This window comes from Curcuma longa, chromosome 3, assembly GCF_044706935.1.
Source record: "Curcuma longa cultivar G26 ecotype Majalengka, Jawa Barat chromosome 3, ITB_CL_G26_1.1, whole genome shotgun sequence".
NCBI lineage: Eukaryota > Viridiplantae > Streptophyta > Magnoliopsida > Zingiberales > Zingiberaceae > Curcuma > Curcuma longa.
Genome location: NC_133863.1, coordinates 8812467 through 8828547, shown reverse-complemented (window position 1 = coordinate 8828547; position 16081 = coordinate 8812467). Strand labels below are relative to the sequence as shown.

Below are 16081 nucleotides of genomic sequence, written 5' to 3'. Positions count from 1 at the left end.
CCGCCGACTCTTCTCCTGTGATTGTTCTACTGCCCCGTTTTCCTTTACAAAACCTTCTTGGAGCTTTTCACAATCATTTTGAGATCTTGACCACTTTAGCAACTTCATGGTATACTATACCTAAAATTGATTGTTGAACGAGCAAATTCACGGTATAATTAAGAATGTTACGATTTTGCTTTTGGAATCCATTTCATAAAAAAGTTATCGACTCAAAGGATGGTGGAGAGAAGAAGGCAGGGGAGGGATCATATCCATTTTGGTGGACGATTGATGGTTTCTCAGCCATTGCAAATCGACGTGCTGATACCTATTACTCGAGTAGTTTCACAGCCTGTGGTTTTAACTGGTAATTCTGATTTTATTTATTTTGTGTGCGTGTGCATGTGTTAACATGATGTTTTTCTAAAACAAATCACATGTTCTTCAACAAGAGAAAAATGCGTTTATTCAATACAATTGGAATTTCTCTGTTATCAGATTTAAGATATTTGAAAGATTTGGCATAAGAAAATGCTTTGTGAAAGATATATAGCTAAGAGAAGAACTATTAACTGCAGGAAGTTGCGACTGGGATTAGTTTTAGAAGAAGATGGTGAGAAATATGTTGGTCTTTACCTCTTAAATGATGATGCAGCTTCAAAAGGCTCAGAGATCAAAGCAATCTACAGACTTTTCATATATGATCAACTTCGTGGGGAGCACATACAGAAGGAAGGTGACAAAACATTTTAAGTTTAATTTGATCATAATTACCTGGACTTGTTGGTGGAATTATTTATCATGTTATATATCTTCATTGTTTTATGTAGGAGAAGACTATTTCCATAGCAAATCCCTTGATGGATGTTGTTTTAAGGTTGCATTGAACAAGTTCGACAGTTCAAAATCTGGTCTACTTGTCAATGATCGTTGTGTCTTTGGAGCTCAAGTCTTGCAGGCTTTTGCAATATCCAAATCAGACAAAGAAGGAATCCATGAATCCTTGTCCTTAAACAAAGACTTAACTCCTCGAATATATACTTGGGTATTCAAGGATGTTTCCAAATCGAACGTGATACTGCAATCTGAAGCTTTTGCTGCAGGCGGCTACAACTGGTATTCCGTTACTTGTTCTTTAATTGAATCATAGCTTTGAGCATATAAGATTTAAGATATAATTATTCTTTTCGTTTGATTTGATTTTTGACATATCTAGGCGTATCTCGCTCTATCCAAACTTAGCCATATACAAAGACTTCCTTGGTGTTTTCTTGGTCATGGACGATGCTGGTAGTCTTGCTTCCAAAACAAGTGTGTATGTGGAGTTTAGCCTTTGCTTGTTGGATCTAGATAATGCCAAGCACCTGAAGTTTAGAGGTTTTGATATTAATTTGATTGCGCTACCTGCTTACGCTACACCTCGATCAAGCAATTATCTGATTGTGTTTAATTTTCTTATTTATTTTGTAGCGAAAACTGTGCTCTCATCAGGGTGCTTCAGTTGGGGATGGCACAAGTTCTTGAGCTGGAAAGAAGTACAAGATCCATCTAGAGGATTTCTTCGCAACGACATATGCATTGTTGAAGCATCCGTTGTGATCCTTGGAGTAAACACCATTGCTTGAACAAGAACCAAAAGAACTTGATCATTGCGACTTATCCTAAGATTTTAATTTGTTTGTTCCTTCTTTGCAAGTCCATTTTATTAAGCATGTCTGAAATAACAACCACAATTTGATTAATGCATCGAAACATCACATACAGCTCGCGTAACTTTAAGTCTTGGTATAACTTGATCAAGCCTTTAGCTCTTGAATATATTATGATATATATTGAATCTAAGAGATTCAGTTATATGAATGCAAGAATGTCAAATAATTAAAATTGCATATCTAATGGGTGAAAATTTCTAGTCAATAGCCAAATGAGCTCTACGTGCAAGACTCATATAATTACCGTGTCAATGCAAACTAATCTATTAGAGCGAGGCTAACCGAGCAAAAGCACATGGCAAAAGGACATGAGACTGTGCTGACTCCCATAAAAAGGGGGGAGGTTTCCGATCATCAAGGGACAACTTTTCTAGAGACTTTTAGAACCCTCCACAAAGCTTTCATGGAGCTTTTCACAATCATTTTGAGAGCTTGGCAATTTAAGCAACTTCTAGTAGAGAAAGGGAGATTGGAGAACGTTTATCAACAGTGATCGTAAACGCCTTTCTGCATATCAAGTGCTGGTGATTGACAGAATAAGAAACTTTCCTAGTCATGGATTATGGAGGTAAGGTGTCATTAATTGGGGAGGTGAATGAAGGTTATTGATGCTTTGGGACATGGACAAGGAGTTAGTTAACCTTAGCCATAAGAATGAGTTTTTCTGATGGAGTAAATATACCTGACCTTGATGATGGAACAAGCAAATTCATGGTATAATTAAAGAATGATAGAATTTAGCTGAATATATATAAGAAGAAATTAAGGCTTTTGGTATCCAATTATTCAAAAAACAGTACAGTGAAAGAATTACAAGAACTGAAAGTTATGGTTTCACCCAAATATGTTATCAACTCAAAGGAAGGTGGAGAGAAGAAGGCAGGCGAGAGAACAAATCCATTTAGGTGGATGATCGCGCGATGGTTTCTGAACATTTGCAAATCAATGTTCTGAGACGCATTACTCGGGGAGTTTCACGACCTGTGGAATTACCTGATAATTCTGTTTGTGTGTGTGTGTCCAAAAACAAATAACATGTTCTTCAACAAGTAAAACTCAACTTTTTGTTGTAAATAAGTTTTGAGTAGTGTTTTAATAGAAACACTTCTTCTTCAGTCTATTATTTAATACAATTGAAATTTCTCAGTTCATTCGATGAGGTTTAATATCTTCGAAAGACTTAAAGGGAAAGCTTTATGAAAGATATCTAAGAGAAGAAGTATTATTTGCAGCAAATTGTGACTAGAATAAGCTTTTGAAGAAGATGGCCGGTGAGAAATACGTCGTCGGTGTTTACCTCTCACATGATGATGTAGTTTCAAAAGGCTCAGTGATCAAAGCAATCTACAAGCTCTTCATGTATGATCAACTACATGCCGAGCACATACAAAAGGAAGGTGACAAGACATTTAAATTAATTAAGTTCTAGAATAACTGATCATAATACAGGAATTGCTTTTACCTTGACCATTTCGCGGAGTTATTTACCATTTTATTTTTATTTTCTTATGTAGGCGAAGAGTATTTCCATAGCAAATCCCATGATGGATTTTGTTGTAAAGTTGCATTGAACAAGTTCAACAGTTTAATATATCTGGTCTACTTGTCAACGATTGTTGCATTTTTGGAGCTGATGGAGGCTTTTGAATGCAAATTAGACAAACAGGGAATTACTGAATACTTGTCCCTAAATGAAGACACAACTCCTCGGTTATGTACTTGGGTAATCAAGCATCTTTCCAAATCGAACGTGAAACTAATCTCTGAATCTTTTTATCATGTTTTCTTATTTATTTTGTAGCGAAACGTTTGTTCTCGTCAAAGAGTCCCTATTGGGGGTGGTCCGAGATCTTAAGCTGGAACGATGTACAAGATCCAACGAGAGGATTTCTTGTTGACGGTACATGCATCGTTGAATCAACTGTTGTGGTTCTTGAAGTAGACCCCATTGCTTGAACAAAGAACCAAAAGAATTCATTGCCACTTATCCTTATAAGATATTGGTCTTTTCATGTCCATGCATGTTTCAAGTATGTCTTAAAAACAACCACAAGTTGATAAATATGCATGGGATCATCACATGATTCAAAATACCAAAGATGCCTTAAAATATGTATGCTATCGATCTTAAATATTTCTAATTATGATAAATCTCAGTCAGTCTCATAGACTCAATCTCTGGGGGTGGCCTGTCCGGTTCCACGGAAATTTCCCACCAACCACTAGGGTAAATCGGGAAGCGCATATGGCGGCCAATCCAGATGCCCAGCATTCTTTGATTGCGTTCTCCATTTGGAGAAAAATTTCTGCAAATACGCCGTAGCTGGGGATCAAACCGCGGGTCCCTAGGTCACAACCCGGATGTCCTACTGTTACACTATTGCCCCGGGGACCTTAATATTTCTAATTATGCTTCTTTGCTTAGTTGGGTTTAATCATCATAGATTCACAACATAATCTTAGTGTCGAATATAATATTAGCAAATAATATACCACTATAGCGAGAGCTAACAAAACAAAGAAAAGTTTTTTGGAATAATAAATGAAAAATAAAATAAAATTGTCACCGCCAACAGATTTATATTACAGTCATGGTGATTTATCTTCCATTGCGAAGGATTATATATATTGAATGAATCTAAGAGATTCACTTATATAACTGCAAGAAAATATTTTATTAGAGCAATGCTAACCGTGCAAATACACGTGGGAAAAGGACATTGAGGGTGTTAGGCTTTTATGGGTGAGCAAAAATTATAAATTGAGTCCCTTCAATTCCTATATATGCTACAACTTGAAACGATCATTTAATCATGTTTTCTTATTTATTTTGTAGCGAAACGTTTGTTCTCGTCAAAGAGTCCCGATCGAGTAGGGGTGGCTCAAGTTCTTAAGCTGGAACGATGTACAAAATCCAACGAGAGGATTTCTTGTTGATGATACATGCATCGTTGAAGTAACTGTCGTGGTTCCTAAAAGAATTCATTGCTGCGACTTTTAAATATTTCTCTTTTCATGTCCATATTTCAAATACGTCTTAAATACAAAAGTTAATAAATGCATGGGATTATCACATGATTCAAAATACCAAAGGTGCATACATAGTATGCTATATATTGATCATCATTTTAACAAAAAAGTGAAATAGTGTTTACACGCATGCTATCTATCACATCATTTTAACAAACGTGAAATTTATCATCGCTCCATACAGTGACTCCGACAATCATTAATAAAAAGATAAATCAAAAAATTATAACTAAATTTAATCAATATAGATTCATAACATATTGGTGTCGAATATAATATTAGCAAATAATATTTTACTATAATGAGAGCTAAAAAGTTTGTTGGAATAGTAAATAAAAAATAAAATAAAATTACCGCCGTCATTTTTCTTCCATTCCGAAGGATTATATAAATATACTGAATGAATCTAAGAGATTCACTAATATAAATGCAAGATTATTAAATAATCTATCAAAGCGAGGCTAACCGTGTAAATACACATGGGAAAAGTACATTCAGACTGCTGCTCCCATAAAAGGGGGGAGATTTCCTATCATTGATGCATATCTTTTCTAGAGACTTTTATTAAAAATTTAAAAGGTATATCATTAAGTGATTTAATTTATTAAACATTTAAAAGGGATAAAAAAAAATATTGATAAGCGAATAAGTTTAGGAGAAATTTATTGTTTCACATCTGTCGACTCCTCCTTCCTCCCCGCCGACTCTGTCTCCTGTGATTGGCTCTACTGCCCGCATTCTCTTTTTCACAATCCTTTTGAGAGCTTGGCAACTTTAGCAATTAATTTGATGGTATACTATACTTAAAATTGATTGTTGAACAAGCAAATCCACGGTATAATTCTGAATGTTAGGATTTTGCTTTTGGCATCCATTTCATAAAAAAGTTATCAACTCAATGGAAGGTGGAGAGAAGAAGGCAAGCGAGTGGACGATTGATGGTTTCTCAACCATTGTTAATCGACGTGCTGATACTTATTACTCGAGGAGTTTCACAGCCTGTGGTTTTAACTGGTAATTCTGATTTATTTATTTATTTATTTTGCGTCCGTGTGCGCGTGTTGACATGATGTTCTTCTAAAACAAATCACATGTTCTTCAACAAGAGAAAAAGGCTTTTATTCAATACAATTGGAATTTCTCTGTTCATTTGATCAGGTTTAAGATCTTTGAAAGATTTGGCATTAGAAAATTAATGCTTTGTGAAAGATATATAGCTAAGAGAAGAACTATTAACTCTGCAGGAAATTGCATCTGGAAACAATTTTAAAAGAAGATGGTCAATATGTTGATCTTTACCTCTCAAATGATGATGCAGCTTCAAAAGGCTCAAATATCAAAGCAATCTACAAACTCTTCGTATCTTTTCATGGGAAGCACGTACAGAAGGAAGGTGACGAGACATTTTAAGTTCCAGAATAATTGATCATATATAATATAGGAAGTTGCTTTTACCTGGACTTGTTGGTTGAGTTATTTATCATGTAATATAATTATCTTCATTTTTTATGTAGGCGAAGACTGTTTCCATAGCAAATCCCTTGATGGATTAGAGACAGAATGTTATATTCCGTTGTTAATTTAGCGACGAAAAATAAATTCCGTCGCTAAACTGTTGCTAAAATAGCGATTTAGTTTTGTGTTCCCCTCTGTCGCTAATGAAATTTTTTCATGCAATTAATATCGCATCTGGTAGTGTCACCTGAATACTCCCCTAGAACCTATGGCTAGAAATGGTGGGTTCAATTGATGATGAGGGTCCTTCAGTTTGTGTGATTCTCAATACAAGCATTTGACTCATTTCATGTTAATGCAACTTGCCCAAAGTACTCCATTGCTGTCGCCTTCATACTATTTTATCGCTCTGTACTTTTCCCCGTATTTTTTTTCCATTTTAGAACACATTCATGTTAATAGAAATGCATTTGTTTCAGGAATTGACTGACGAAATAAAGTTAGAGGAAAGTTGTTTCACGATGTAAAAGATCTCACAAAAGATGAGAAGCCCAAAGAACTTTTTTTCTCTAGTGATTTGTGTGCCATTGTAGAACACACAAAAAATTACTTGGCTATTGAAGATAATGAGGTTGTACACATAAAGGTAATGCCTCCCATTTTCCTATTTGTTTGTTTTTATTCTTGTTTGACTTTAATTTTATAACTCTTATGTATTTGCATTTTGTATGCTGTCTTGCTTGTTTTTAGCAATGCTTACACTTTCTTTCCAGTGAATTGGTTATCATCTTAAGTCTGATGTTTTTTTGTTTCTTTTTTTCCGAGTTCCTTAAATCGTTTCTTATTGATGTTCTTGAACCATATAAATGTTACGTTTAAAGGAAATAAAACAGAAATTACTTCCTTCAGTTTGAAGTGCTCTAATGTGGTTTAATCATGGGCTACATGATGTGGGTCTTCAACAAAATTAATTACACATCTCAATCTCTATTTTTGTGTATTTTCAAACAAATCATTCATGTATATTTCCATACATAGACACATAACACTCTTCCATAATGTTAAATGTGTCATCTGTTAAATTTAAATTAATATTGACATTCATGATAACAATATAAATCATTATTGGTCTTTATTTTTAATTACTAGGATGATGAGGTCAATGTATATCAACTGTTTTTAAGCTAAATATGTCAATTCAACCTAATGCATTTGAACTCTAGTTGTTGTTGAGTGCGTCTTGCAGATAGAAGAGTCATGGATGAAGAGTAATGATAATTGCACATAACATTCTGCCTGTTTCAATTTGGGGAACCTTATGCAAATGGGTAAACCTCTGTATCTTCTTTGTATCATCTTTTCATTTCGAATTCTTATTCAGTTTGCCTTTGGTTTGCACATTTGTGTTGGTCTTGCCACACGTTTGTCTCTTCCACTGTCTAACTACTACTATGCTCTACTAGTGATAATCTTGTATTTATAATCTTGTATTTGGTTTTTAATTTTAAGAGTTTGATTAATGCTCTACATGTTGGTGTGTGTGCATGCTACTTTTTAGTGTTTAATTAGGATGCAATTTTAGTTATAAATATGAGTTTCACTTTGCTTTAGGAAGTTCTAATACTATGTACTCTTTTCCGGCCCCTCTAGTTATATATTCCACTTTTAAAACTGTGATCAGCTTTCTATCTTTTTTCTTCCACAATTTCAATGACTAACAAATTCTTTATCGTTGTATTGCTGCAGATTTCATTGTCAATTTTTTCTTCAACGAACAAGGGCTTTGCAACGATATGCACGCAAAAGGCATGGTAGTTCATATGGCCATTCCTTGGCAACTGTTGCTGTTGTTGGATATACCAATGCTGTATTTTTGTAGGATCTTTTATTTTGACATTTTAGTTCTGATATGTTATTGTATTTTGACATTTTAGACAGTATCAGTGTATGCAAATATATTGATGTTATTGCATCAGATTTTTTTGACATTTGTGTATTAGATGTTGTATTAGATGTTCGACATTTGTGTTGTGTTAGATATTGTATTAGATGAACATTTGTGTTGTTTCATATATGGACATTTGTGTTGTTTATATATATATATATATATATATAGAATCGATATCCCGCGCGACACATCCCTACGCGACCCCTGCGCGACCGCCGACCTCCGCTCGCTTCCGCCGCCGTCGCGCCGCCATCCGATCACCGCCGGCCACCAGACCCGGACCGTTGAATTCCCAGTTCGCCGGCGCGCATTCCGGCATCGGATTCCGGCCGGAATCCGGCCGGAAACAGAACAGCAGGCAACAACAAGTGTCGGGCGGAAATCGGCCAGATTCCGACCGTATCGCGGCCGGAGACCGATCGCGGTCGACGCGCCGGCGCCGGGCGTGTCGACCGCGGCCGGTCTCCGGCCGCGATTCGGCCGGAATCCGGTCACCACCGGACCGCCGGCGAGTGGCGCGTCCATCGCCGCCGGTCCGGTGCCCGACGGTGGCCGGACGAAGGAGCGGCAGCGGCGAGAACGGAGATGACGCAGAGAAGCTACAGTGATTCCTGCGATGAACGGCTGGGATTTTCGCGATGAACGGCCTGGATGAAGTCGCGCAGCGTCGCGTATTTTGCCGGCGCGCAGTATATCAATTATATATATATGAAAAAACAAAAAAAATTAAATTATTAGCGACGGATATTTTTTAATTCCGTCCCTAATAAATGATTTTTTTATTTCCTTAAACGATATTAGCGACGGATATTTTTTAATCCTTAGCGACTGAATAAAAGTATCTGTCGCTATTTGCAAGAGATAACCACGTGTCCATTTTTCAGATTTAGCGACAGAATTAAAAATTCCGTCGCTAATTAGCGACGGGATAACATAGTTCCGTCGCTATTTACGGGAGAATTCCACGTATCCAATTTTCGGGGTTAGCGACGGAAGTTTTTAATTCCGTCGCTAATTAGAGACGGAATTTATAATTCCGTCGCTAACGTGACGTCAGCGACCAAATTTTATGTCGCTAAATCGCGACTTTAGCGACTGAATATTAATTTCCGTCGCGAATTTATTTCCGTCGTTAAAATTAGAGACGGAATAGTAATTTTCGTCTCTAATTAGCGTCAGAAATAAATTCCGTCTCTAATTAGCGACGGAACATAATTAGCGACAGAATATTAATTCCGTCGCTATAGTTAGCGATGAAATATTAATTTCCGTCGTTAATTAGAGACGGAAAATAATATTCCGTCACTAATTTTAGCGACGGAAATAAATTCCATCGCTATTTCATGATTTTTTTTAGTGATAAAAGGGGAGATTTTCTAGCATTAATGCATATCTTTTATAGAGACTTTTATTAAAAAAATAAAAAAGTATATCATTTACTTTATTAAACATTTAAAAGGGATAAAAAAAATCTAGTTGATAAGCGGATAATTTTACGAGAAATTTATCCCCTTATATAACATCTTGGTTGTTTTTTCTGTTTCACATCCGCCGACTCTTCTCCTGTGTTTGTTCTACTGCCCCCGATTTCCTTTACAAACCTTCTTGGAGCTTTTCACAATCATTTCGAGATCTTGGCCACTTTAGCAACTTCATTGTATACTGTACCTAAAATTGATTGTTGAACGAGCAAATTCACGGTATAATTAAGAATGTCAGGATTTTGCTTTCGGAATCCATTTCATAAAAAAGTTATCATCGACTCAAAGCAAGGTGGAGAGAAGAAGGCAGGCAAGGGATCATATCCATTTTGGTGGACGATTGATGGTTTCTCAGCCATTGCAAATCGACGTGCTGATACGTATTACTCGAGTAGTTTCACAGCCTGTGGTTTTAACTGGTAATTCTGATTTTATTTATTTTGTGTGCGTGTGCGCGTGTTAACATGATGTTCTTCTAAAACAAATCACATGTTCTTCAACAAAAGAAAAAGGCGTTTATCCAATACAATTGGAATTTCTCTGTTCACTCGATTAGATTTAAGATCTTTGAATGATTTGGCATAAGAAAATGCTTTGTGAAAGATATATATATAGCTAAGAGAAGAACGTGTTATTAACTGCAGGAAGTTGCGACTGGGATTAGTTTTAGAAGAAGAAGGTGAGAAATATGTTTGTCTTTACCTCTTAAATGATGATGCAGCTTCAAAAGGCTCAGAGATCAAAGCAATCTACAGACTCTTCATAAATGATCAACTTCATGGGGAGCACATACAGAAGGAAGGTGACAAAACATTTTAAGTTCCAGAATAATTTGATCATAATTACCTGGATTTGTTGGTGGAATTATTTATCATGTTATATATCTTCATTTTTTTATGTAGGCGAAGACTATTTCCATAGCAAATCCCTTGATGGATGTTGTTTAAAGGTTGCATTGAACAAGTTCCACAGTTCAAAATCTGGTCTAGTTGTCAATGATCGTTGTGTCTTTGGAGCTCAAGTCTTGCAGGCTTTTGCAATATCCAAATCAGACAAAGAAGGAATCCATGAATCCTTGTCCTTAAACAAAGATCTAACTCCTCGAAAAGATACTTGGGCATTCAAGGATGTTTCCAAATCGAACGTGGTACTGCAATCTAAAGCTTTTGCTGCAGGCGGCTACAACTGGTATTCCGTTACTTGTTTTGAGCATATAAGATTTAAGATATAATTTATTCGTTTAATTCGTTTTTGGACATGCATGTCTAGGTGTATCTCGCTGTATCCAAACTTAGCCATATACAAAGATGACCTTGGTGTTTTCTTAACCATGCACGATGCTACTAGTCTTGCTTCCAATACAGGTGTCTATGTGGAGTTTAGCCTTTGCTTGTTGGATCTGGATAATGCCAAGCACCGGAAGTATACAGGTTGTGACATTAATTTGATTGTGCTCCCTTCCTACGCTAGCTACACCTCGATCAAGCAGTTAATTTAGTTTAATTTTTTATTTATTTTGTAGACAAAGTTTTGTTCTCATCAGCGACCTTCCTCAGTTGGGGATGGCGCAAGTTCTTAAGCTGGAAAGAAGTACAAGATCCATCTAGAGGATTTCTTCGGAACGATATATGCATCGTTCAAGCATCCGTTGTGGTCCTTGGAGTAAACACCATTGCTTGAACAAGAACCAAAAGAACTTGATCATTGCGACTTATCCTAAGATTTTAATTTGTTTGTTCCTTCTTTGCAAGTCCATTTTATTAAGCATGTCTGAAATAACAACCACAATTTGATTAATGCATCGAAACATCACATACAGGCATACAGCTCGCGTAACTTTAAGTCTTGGTATAACTTGATCAAGCCTTTAGCTCTTGAATATATATATTATGATATATATTGAATCTAATGCAAGAATGTCAAATAAAATTGCATATCTAATGGGTGAAAATTTCTTGTCACGCAAGCATTGCTGTTTCGGTCTAGATAAGCTCCGGGACGTGTCACCGATCGGGTCTCCTCACCGGAATGGAGTGGGATCAAATAAATTGGGCATGTCGAATCTTCGGGACATGCAAGCAAAGCAACCGTGAGCAGAAAGGCTAAGGGGGTGTTCTAAGTGCTGACACGATCACTCCGATGCTTAAGTCAACAAGAAAGAAGAAGAGTAAGCGGAAGAAGAAGAAAGTAGGTCGGTGCTTGCGTGCGCGCGTACCTGAATAAGGAGCGAAGTGGTCTTATATACGCGAGAGGAGAAGGTCTTAACCCATCGTAATTAAATAAGGTATCCCATCTTAATTAAAAAAAGTGTCGCATCACTGAGTGTAATCTTGTCAGAAAGATATATGGAATGATCAGCATAACAGTCCCATCGTTGACAAACGCTCGTAGGGTCATTTCACACGTGCAAGGGCAGATCGAGCCAAGTGCATGACTACCCAGGCTGCAGCCCGGGGGCTCAATGGCGTTCGAAAAGTAGATAAACTCTGATTTACTATGGGAGAAAAGAAAAAAGAGGAAGATCAGCTCGGGTGGCAGCTAGCATTAAGATCGACGTTTGTTGTCCACAGCTTGGGATCAGCTCTGGTAAATTGCCCGGGCTGGCTCCGCCATTGCACACGTGGGTGTCAGGGCGGCGATTATACTTACGGAGTATGGGATTGTCAGAGTCTTAATGATGGAGTCGGGCACCGCAATAGCTATTTGGTGTGAGTCGAATCCGAATGCGGACCAAGGCACCGAGCCAACTGAAAACTTTTGGGCTCGCATAAGGATTCGGCTCGGCTAAGGATTCGATTTGAGGGAGGATTCGACTCGCGAAGAAAGGGGTTGCAAGTCGAGAATCGACTCTGACTGACTCTTGAGTCGGCTACTACAGGCCTACTCGGGAATCAGGCCCGACACCAAGTCATCCCCTTGGGTTAAACCCGGCCGGACTGAATCCCTCAGGTCATGCTCATCACCTCCGCAACAATAGCCAAATGAGCTCTACATGTAAGACTCATATAATTATCGTGTCAATGCAAAAATTTGTTCAAATCTACGAGTAGCAGTTGCAATGGCGGAGCCAATCCGGGTAATTTATCCGGGCTGATCTTGAAACTGTGGACTGTTCCGACGAGACGACCCGGGCTGGCTTTTCAGTTTTCTTTAAAAAAAAATTTCTACCATAAATTTAAGGTTTTTCACGTCGATGCGCGCGGGAGGCGATGGCGCAACAATGTAATGAGGTGCGGTTGGATCAGCACAATGCCAAGCACCGGTAAGTATCAGGTTTAGACAATTTGATTTTGTTCCCTTCTTATGCTACAAGCCTACAACTTGAAACTATCATCTGATCATGTTTTTTTAATTTATTTTGCAGCGAAACATTTGTTCTCGTCAAAGAGTACCATAGTACAATATCCAACGAGAGGATTTCTTCTTGATGGTATATGCATCGTTGAAGCAACTGTCGTGGTTCAATTCTTGGAGTAGACTTATCTTTATAAGATAAGTACAAAGAACCAAAAGAATTCATTGCGACTTATCTTTATAAGATATTTCTCTTTTCATGTCCATGTTTCAAGTATGTCTTAAAAACAACCACAAGTTGATTAGTGCATATATGAGATCATCACATGATTCAAAGTAACAAAGGTGCATGCATGTACGTATGCTATCGATCGTTGATATTTCCAGTTATGCTTCTATGCTTAATTAGTTGGATTTAATCATCCTAGATATATTCACAACATCTTAGTGTCGAATATATTATATTGAGAGCTAAAGAAACAAAGAAAAGGTTATTGGAATAATAAATGAAAAATAAAATAAAATTACCGCCGCCAACAGATTTATATTACCGTCATCGTCATGATTTTTCTTCTATTGCGAAGGATTATAAGATACTGAATGAATCTAAGAGAAGGATTATAAGATACTGAATGAATCTAAGAGATTCATTTATATAAATGCAAGAATATTAAATGATTATCATGATTTAATTATGATTTTTAAATTTATTTTTTCTTGTATTTGGGATTTATTGTGCGAGTCCGCTCAATTGTTGGGTTGATAATTTTTTTTTAAAAAAAATTATTAAATAATATATCAGAGCGATCGATGCTAACCGTGTAAATAGGGAAAAGGATATTGAGAGTGCAGACTTCCATAAAAGGAAGATTTCATATCATTAATGCATATCTTTTTTAAATCTTTTATTAATAATTTAAAATGTATATCATTAAGTGATTTACTTTATTAAACATTTAAAAGGGATAAACAAAATATAGTTGATAAGCGGAAAATTTTAGGAGAAATTTATCCCCTTATATAGTTGAAAGTTATTTTTTTTGTTATTTTTAATAATTTTTTATTTTTGTTTTTTTTTTAATTTTTTCAATTAGGGTTTTGTTTCCCGCCTATATATAAGCATGTTTAGTCGATTAAATCCTAAAAGCGGTATAGTCGACGGAAGCAATGTCGTTACCCAAATACGTTATCAAGGAAGTTCTAGGGAAGAAGGCAGACGAGACAACAGATATCAAAGATGTTCTAGGGAAGAAGGCAGGCGAGAGAACAGATCCATTTAGTTGGATGATTGATGGTTTCTCAATAATTGCGAAGCGAGGTGCTGATTCGCATTACTCGAAGAGTTTCACTGCCTGTGGTGTTACCTGGTAATTCTGAATTTTTGTGTGTGTTGACATGTTGTTCAAAAACAAATCCATGCTGATGGTCTTTAACAAGTGAAAATCAAGCTTTTGTGTACTTAAGTTTTAAACAGTTTTTTTACCAGACAAACATTACTCCGGGTTTTTATTCAATACACTTAAAATTTCTCTGTTCATTCGATAAGATTGAAGATCTTTGAAAGATTTGGTTAATGGAATGCTTTTGAATTGCAGGAAGTTGCGACTGCGATCAATTTTAGAAGAAGGTGGTGAAAAATGTGTCGGCCTTTACCTCTCACTTGATAATTCAGATTCAAAAAACTATGTGATCAAAGCAACCTATAATCTCTTCATATATGATCAATTACAGGAGGAGCACATACAAAAGAAAGGTGACAATACATTTAAAGTTCCACAATAACTGATCGTAATACTGGGTGTTTCTTGCTATTTTGCACCATATCTTGATATACTTCATAACGGAAGGATAAATATTTGTTTTACCTGGACATGGTGGTGGAGCTATTCCTATATATATTTCATGTTATCTTCTGTTGTTTATGTAGGCGAAGACTATTTCCATAGCACATCCCTTGATGGATGTTGTTGTAAGATTGCATTAGACAAGTTCAACAGTCCAAAATCTGGACTTCTTGTCGGTGATCGTTGCATCTTTGGAGTTGATGTCTTGGAGGCTACTGCATTCAAATTAGACAAAAAACGAATAAGTGATTCCTTGTCCCTAAACAAAGACCTGACTCCTCGAATATATACATGGGAAATCAAGGATGTTTCTAAATCGAACATAATACTAGAATCTGAAGCCTTTGTTGCAGGCGGCTATAACTGGTATTATATTACTCGTTCCTATTTAGATCATATAAGTAAACATTGAGCTTATTAATTTTAAGATATATTTTTTTCGTTTCTTTTGATTCTCTATGTCTAGGAATATCTGGCTCTATCCAAACTTAGCCACATACAAAGACTTCCTTGGTGTTTTCTTGAACCTGGACTACGATGCTGCTAATTTTGCTTCCAAGACGAGAGTCTATGCGGAGTTTAGCCTTTGCTTAATGGATCAAAACAATTCCAGGGACAAGAAGTTTACAGGTTTATAAAATTTGATTTCGCTCCATTCCTATGCTACAACTTGAAACGATCATCCGATCATGTTTTCTTATTTATTTTGTAGCGAAACATTGGTTCTCGTCAAAGAGTCCCAGTTTGGGATGGCCCAACTTCTTAAGCTGGAAGGAGGTACAAGATCCATGGAGAGGTTTTCTTCTCAATGATACATGCATCGTTGAAGCAACCGTCGTGGTTCTTGATGTAGACATCATTGCTTAAACAAAGAACCAAAAGAATTCATTGCTACTTATCCTTATATATATAAGATTTTTCTCTTTTCATGGTCATGTTTCAAGCATATTTGAAAAAAGGGCGTTAATATATGTATGCTACAGTTAATTATTCCAAATAAAGCGGTATATGATCTAATTGGTGAAAACTTTGATCACAAAAGAGCATTGGCAAATGTACTCTCTATTAGATATCTCCCATGCAGGATTTTAGAATGATTGTCAAATTAAAAAAAAAAATTGAATCATTCTGGACATGTGATTTGAAAATTTTAATTTAAGAGTAATAGTGAAATTTCAAAATTATTATTTTTCTTTCTAAATTAATCATATGGGTGGTGTAAGTAATCTATATATATATATATACATATAAAAACGGAGTTGTCTGTGTAAAAATTTCCCGCCTAGATATCATTTCTATAAATAGACATATTTATTTATATGGAAACAAACTTAT

The 16081-nt window shown here is 36.3% G+C and overlaps 3 protein-coding genes across 3 annotated transcripts; all 3 read left to right on the top strand.

The window, feature by feature from the left end:
* Nucleotides 1-164: 164 nt before the first annotated feature.
* Nucleotides 165-1607, top strand: LOC141823624 (uncharacterized). The gene is made up of 5 exons (XM_074710912.1): nt 165-349; nt 561-718; nt 813-1098; nt 1199-1359; nt 1453-1607. The coding sequence occupies exons 1-5, from the start codon at nt 165-167 to the stop codon at nt 1605-1607; spliced, it is 945 nt and encodes a 314-aa protein (XP_074567013.1).
* Nucleotides 1608-2958: 1351 nt separating this feature from the next.
* On the top strand, nt 2959-11288 carry LOC141823623 (uncharacterized). Its single transcript, XM_074710911.1, has 8 exons — nt 2959-3091; nt 3209-3409; nt 3496-3594; nt 9880-10027; nt 10253-10410; nt 10511-10796; nt 10878-11038; nt 11131-11288. Exons 1-8 carry the CDS (start codon nt 2959-2961, stop codon nt 11286-11288), a joined length of 1344 nt encoding a protein of 447 aa, XP_074567012.1.
* A 2781-nt stretch (nt 11289-14069) lies between these two features.
* LOC141823621 (ubiquitin C-terminal hydrolase 12-like) lies at nt 14070-15613 on the top strand. The gene is made up of 5 exons (XM_074710910.1): nt 14070-14269; nt 14498-14655; nt 14830-15112; nt 15213-15376; nt 15459-15613. Exons 1-5 carry the CDS (start codon nt 14070-14072, stop codon nt 15611-15613), a joined length of 960 nt encoding a protein of 319 aa, XP_074567011.1.
* The last annotated feature ends 468 nt before the right edge of the window (nt 15614-16081 follow it).

Bases quoted from the DNA above. Each gene is read 5' to 3' on its own strand.
- LOC141823621 (XM_074710910.1), top strand. From the start codon at position 14,070: ATGTCGTTACCCAAATACGTTATCAAGGAAGTTCTAGGGAAGAAGGCA. The intron at 14,270-14,497 runs GTAATTCTGAAT...TTTGAATTGCAG, and splicing joins ACTGCCTGTGGTGTTACCTG to GAAGTTGCGACTGCGATCAA. The intron at 15,377-15,458 runs GTTTATAAAATT...TTTATTTTGTAG, and splicing joins CAGGGACAAGAAGTTTACAG to CGAAACATTGGTTCTCGTCA.
- LOC141823623 (XM_074710911.1), top strand. From the start codon at position 2,959: ATGGCCGGTGAGAAATACGTCGTCGGTGTTTACCTCTCACATGATGAT. The intron at 3,092-3,208 runs GTGACAAGACAT...TTTCTTATGTAG, and splicing joins CGAGCACATACAAAAGGAAG to GCGAAGAGTATTTCCATAGC. The intron at 11,039-11,130 runs GTTGTGACATTA...TTTATTTTGTAG, and splicing joins CAAGCACCGGAAGTATACAG to ACAAAGTTTTGTTCTCATCA.
- LOC141823624 (XM_074710912.1), top strand. From the start codon at position 165: ATGTTACGATTTTGCTTTTGGAATCCATTTCATAAAAAAGTTATCGAC. The intron at 1,099-1,198 runs GTATTCCGTTAC...TGACATATCTAG, and splicing joins GCTGCAGGCGGCTACAACTG to GCGTATCTCGCTCTATCCAA. The intron at 1,360-1,452 runs GTTTTGATATTA...TTTATTTTGTAG, and splicing joins CAAGCACCTGAAGTTTAGAG to CGAAAACTGTGCTCTCATCA.